The sequence below is a fragment of the Gracilinanus agilis genome, chromosome 1 (genome assembly GCF_016433145.1).
Source record: "Gracilinanus agilis isolate LMUSP501 chromosome 1, AgileGrace, whole genome shotgun sequence".
NCBI lineage: Eukaryota > Metazoa > Chordata > Mammalia > Didelphimorphia > Didelphidae > Gracilinanus > Gracilinanus agilis.
Window position 1 is genome coordinate 498,351,359 of NC_058130.1, and position 3,062 is coordinate 498,354,420.

The 3,062-nt window shown below is 38.2% G+C and overlaps 1 protein-coding gene across 1 annotated transcript; it reads left to right on the forward strand.

Moving 5' to 3' along the window:
• Window positions 1-1,117: 1,117 nt before the first annotated feature.
• Window positions 1,118-1,640, forward strand: LOC123231676 (40S ribosomal protein S19-like). Its single transcript, XM_044657974.1, is given in 2 exon segments — window positions 1,118-1,376; window positions 1,379-1,640. Coding segments are annotated over 2 exon segments (435 nt in total). The 5' UTR covers window positions 1,118-1,144; the 3' UTR covers window positions 1,582-1,640.
• Window positions 1,641-3,062: the final 1,422 nt, after the last annotated feature.

Sequence of the window (3,062 nt, forward strand, 5' to 3'; positions counted from 1 at the left end):
TGACTTATGTATAAAGAGTGCAATAATAAATAAATTAGGTGAACATAGTTTAGTATACCTGCCAGATCTGTGGGAAAGGAAGGAATTTAAGACCAAGCAAGAGACAGAGAACATTACCAAATGTAAAATGAAATACTTTGATTATATTGAATTAAAAAAGTTTTGTACAAACAAAACCAATGCAACCAAAATTAGAAGGGAACCAACAAACTGGGGGAAAACTTTATAACAAGATTCTCTGACAAAGGTTTAATTTCCCAAACATATAAGGAACTAAGTCAAATGTACAAGAAATCGAGCCATTCCCAATTGACAAATGGTCAAAGGACATGAATAGGCAGTTTTCAGATGAAGAAATAAAAAATATCAATAATCACATAAAAAGTATTCTAAATCCCTCCTGATTAGAGAAATGCAAGTCAAAACAACTCTGAGGTGCCACCTTACACCTAGAAGATTTGTCGATATGACAGTAAAGGAAAATAATGAATGTTGGAGGGGATATGGCAAAACTGGGACACATACACTGCTGGTAGAGTTGTCAATTGATCCAACCATTCTGGAAGGCAATTTATAATTATGCCCAAAGGGCTTTAAAAGAATACATACCTTTTGATCCAGCAATACCACTAATGGATTTGTACCCCAAAGAGATAATGAAAAATGTTTGTACAAAAATATTCATAGCCCTGTGCTCTTTGTGGTGGCAAAAAATTGGAAAATGAGGGGATGTCCCACAATTGGGGAATGTCTAAACAAATCGTGGTCTATGATGGGGATGGAATACTATTGTGCAATAAGGAACAATAAACTGCTTGATTTCCATAAGAGGTGGAAAGACCTCCAGGAACTGATGTGGAACAAAATGAGCAGAACCAGAACACTGTACACAGAAACTGAAACATTGTGGGACTGATGATAATATGTAATCAACTTTGCTATGAATAGCAATGCAATGATCTAAGACAATCCTGAGGGACTTATGAGAAAGAATGCTATCCACATCGAGAGAGAACTGTGAGAGTAGAAATGCAGAAGGAAAACATTTGATCCATCATTTATTTATGTGGGTATTGGATGAGTGGTTTGGGTTTTTAAAAGATTACTACTCCTTTCCTCTGGCTGGCCTCGCGGAACCCGCACGATGCCGGGAGTCACGGTGAAGGACGTGAACCAGCAAGAGTTCGTTCGGGCCTTGGCTGCCTTCCTCAAGAAGTCGGGGAAGCTGAAAGTACCCGAGTGGGTGGACACGGTCAAGCTGGCCAAACACAAGGAATTGGCGCCCTACGATGAGAATTGGTTCTACACGCGGGCTGCCTCTACAGCCCGACACTTGTACCTTCGGGGTGGTGCTGGTGTGGGATCCATGACCAAGATCTAGGGGGGCGCCAGCGCAATGGAGTCATGCCCAGTCACTTCAGCAGAGGCTCCAAGAGTGTGGCCCGGAGGGTTCTGCAAGCCCTGGAGGGCCTCAAGATGGTGGAGAAGGACCAGGATGGGGGCCGGAAGCTGACACCTCAGGGACAGAGAGACCTGGACAGAATCGCAGGACAGGTGGCAGCTGCCAACAAGAAACATTAGGACAGACCACGCCGGATTCATTAATAAATTGCCTTGTTCGTAAAAAAAAAAAAAAAAAAAAAAAAAAAAAAAAAAAAAAGATTACTACTCTATTACAAAAATGAATAATATGGAAATAGGTATTGAGTTATAATACATGTATAACTCAATGGAATTACTTGTTGGCTCTAAGAGGGGTGAGGGAAAAGGGGAGGGAAAGAACATGAGTCATGTAGCCATAGAAAATACTTAAATTAAAAAGCAAATAAATAAACAAAAGAGGGAATGACTAAATCTATTAAAAGTCACTTTATGTAAGATTTTTCAGGAATAGTCTAATTCTGTCTGTTGTGTGAAATGAGATCTGTACATTGGTACATTTCAAGATTTGGTAAGTGGTTAGTCCATTTATTGATTGTATATATTATTTTTGTAATTAATGTTTAAGGTGTCCCAAAAGTCTTAGCACAGTTTTAAGAGCTTAAGGCTTTTGGGATACCCTAAAAAAATCCATCTGAGGTCTTTCCCATAAATTAGTATGGAATACTTTGCTTAGATCTGTGATCTCATTGATGTGGGTACTCCTGCCATCACAAGGGCAAATCATACCTCCTTTAAACTTTCACATCTTGTGCAATTCCTTTTGATATTTTTCCCCATAAGTTTTCCCAAGCATCTATGAAGCATGCTAGAGATCTTCCCTTAGATATTTTAATATTTTGTAGCTACCAGAGTAGACTCAGGATATCCAACTTAGGAAAACACTATTAATAAAATGGTAAAGGAGGCACCAGTAACACACAAAACAAGATGTTTTGATTGGATCATTTGGAATCAACATGGAAGGAAGTGTCTAGAGTAGTACTCCAGCTATTTGTTCTTTGCATTGTGAGGTTTAACATTTTTATCAATGATATGGATTAAAGACTCCTTGGACTTCTAAAAATCATTGCCAAACTATTCAATATGTCAGGATAGTTAGGTGGCAAAGTGAATAGAACACTGGGCATCGAGGAAGTCAGGAAGACCTGAGTTCAAATCCAGCCTCAGATACTAGCTGTATGATCTTGGGCAAGTCATTTAATCCTATTTGCCTCAATTTCTTCATCTGTAAAATGAGCTGGAGAAGGAAATTACAAACCACTCCAATATCTCTGCTAAGAAAATCCTAAGTGAGGTCATGAAGTGTTAGACCACTGAAGCGACTGATCAATAGACTGATCAATAGCAATGAATACTACATATCAAACTACCTCTCTTGAAGCTAATTGACCACTTGCCAGTTATGTTATAGGCAGAATTCCTTCTGAATTGGACTAGATAGATACTGAGATTACTTCCAACTCTTAGATTCTATGATTCTGTAATTTCATGTGAAGGAAATTACTTGTATTATTTTAGACATCGCTTAACATACTTTACTTCCATCATATGTATTCTTCTTACAAGAAACTAAAGTTACTTTTGATTTCTTACTATTCTTAAATCTCTACACTCATGCA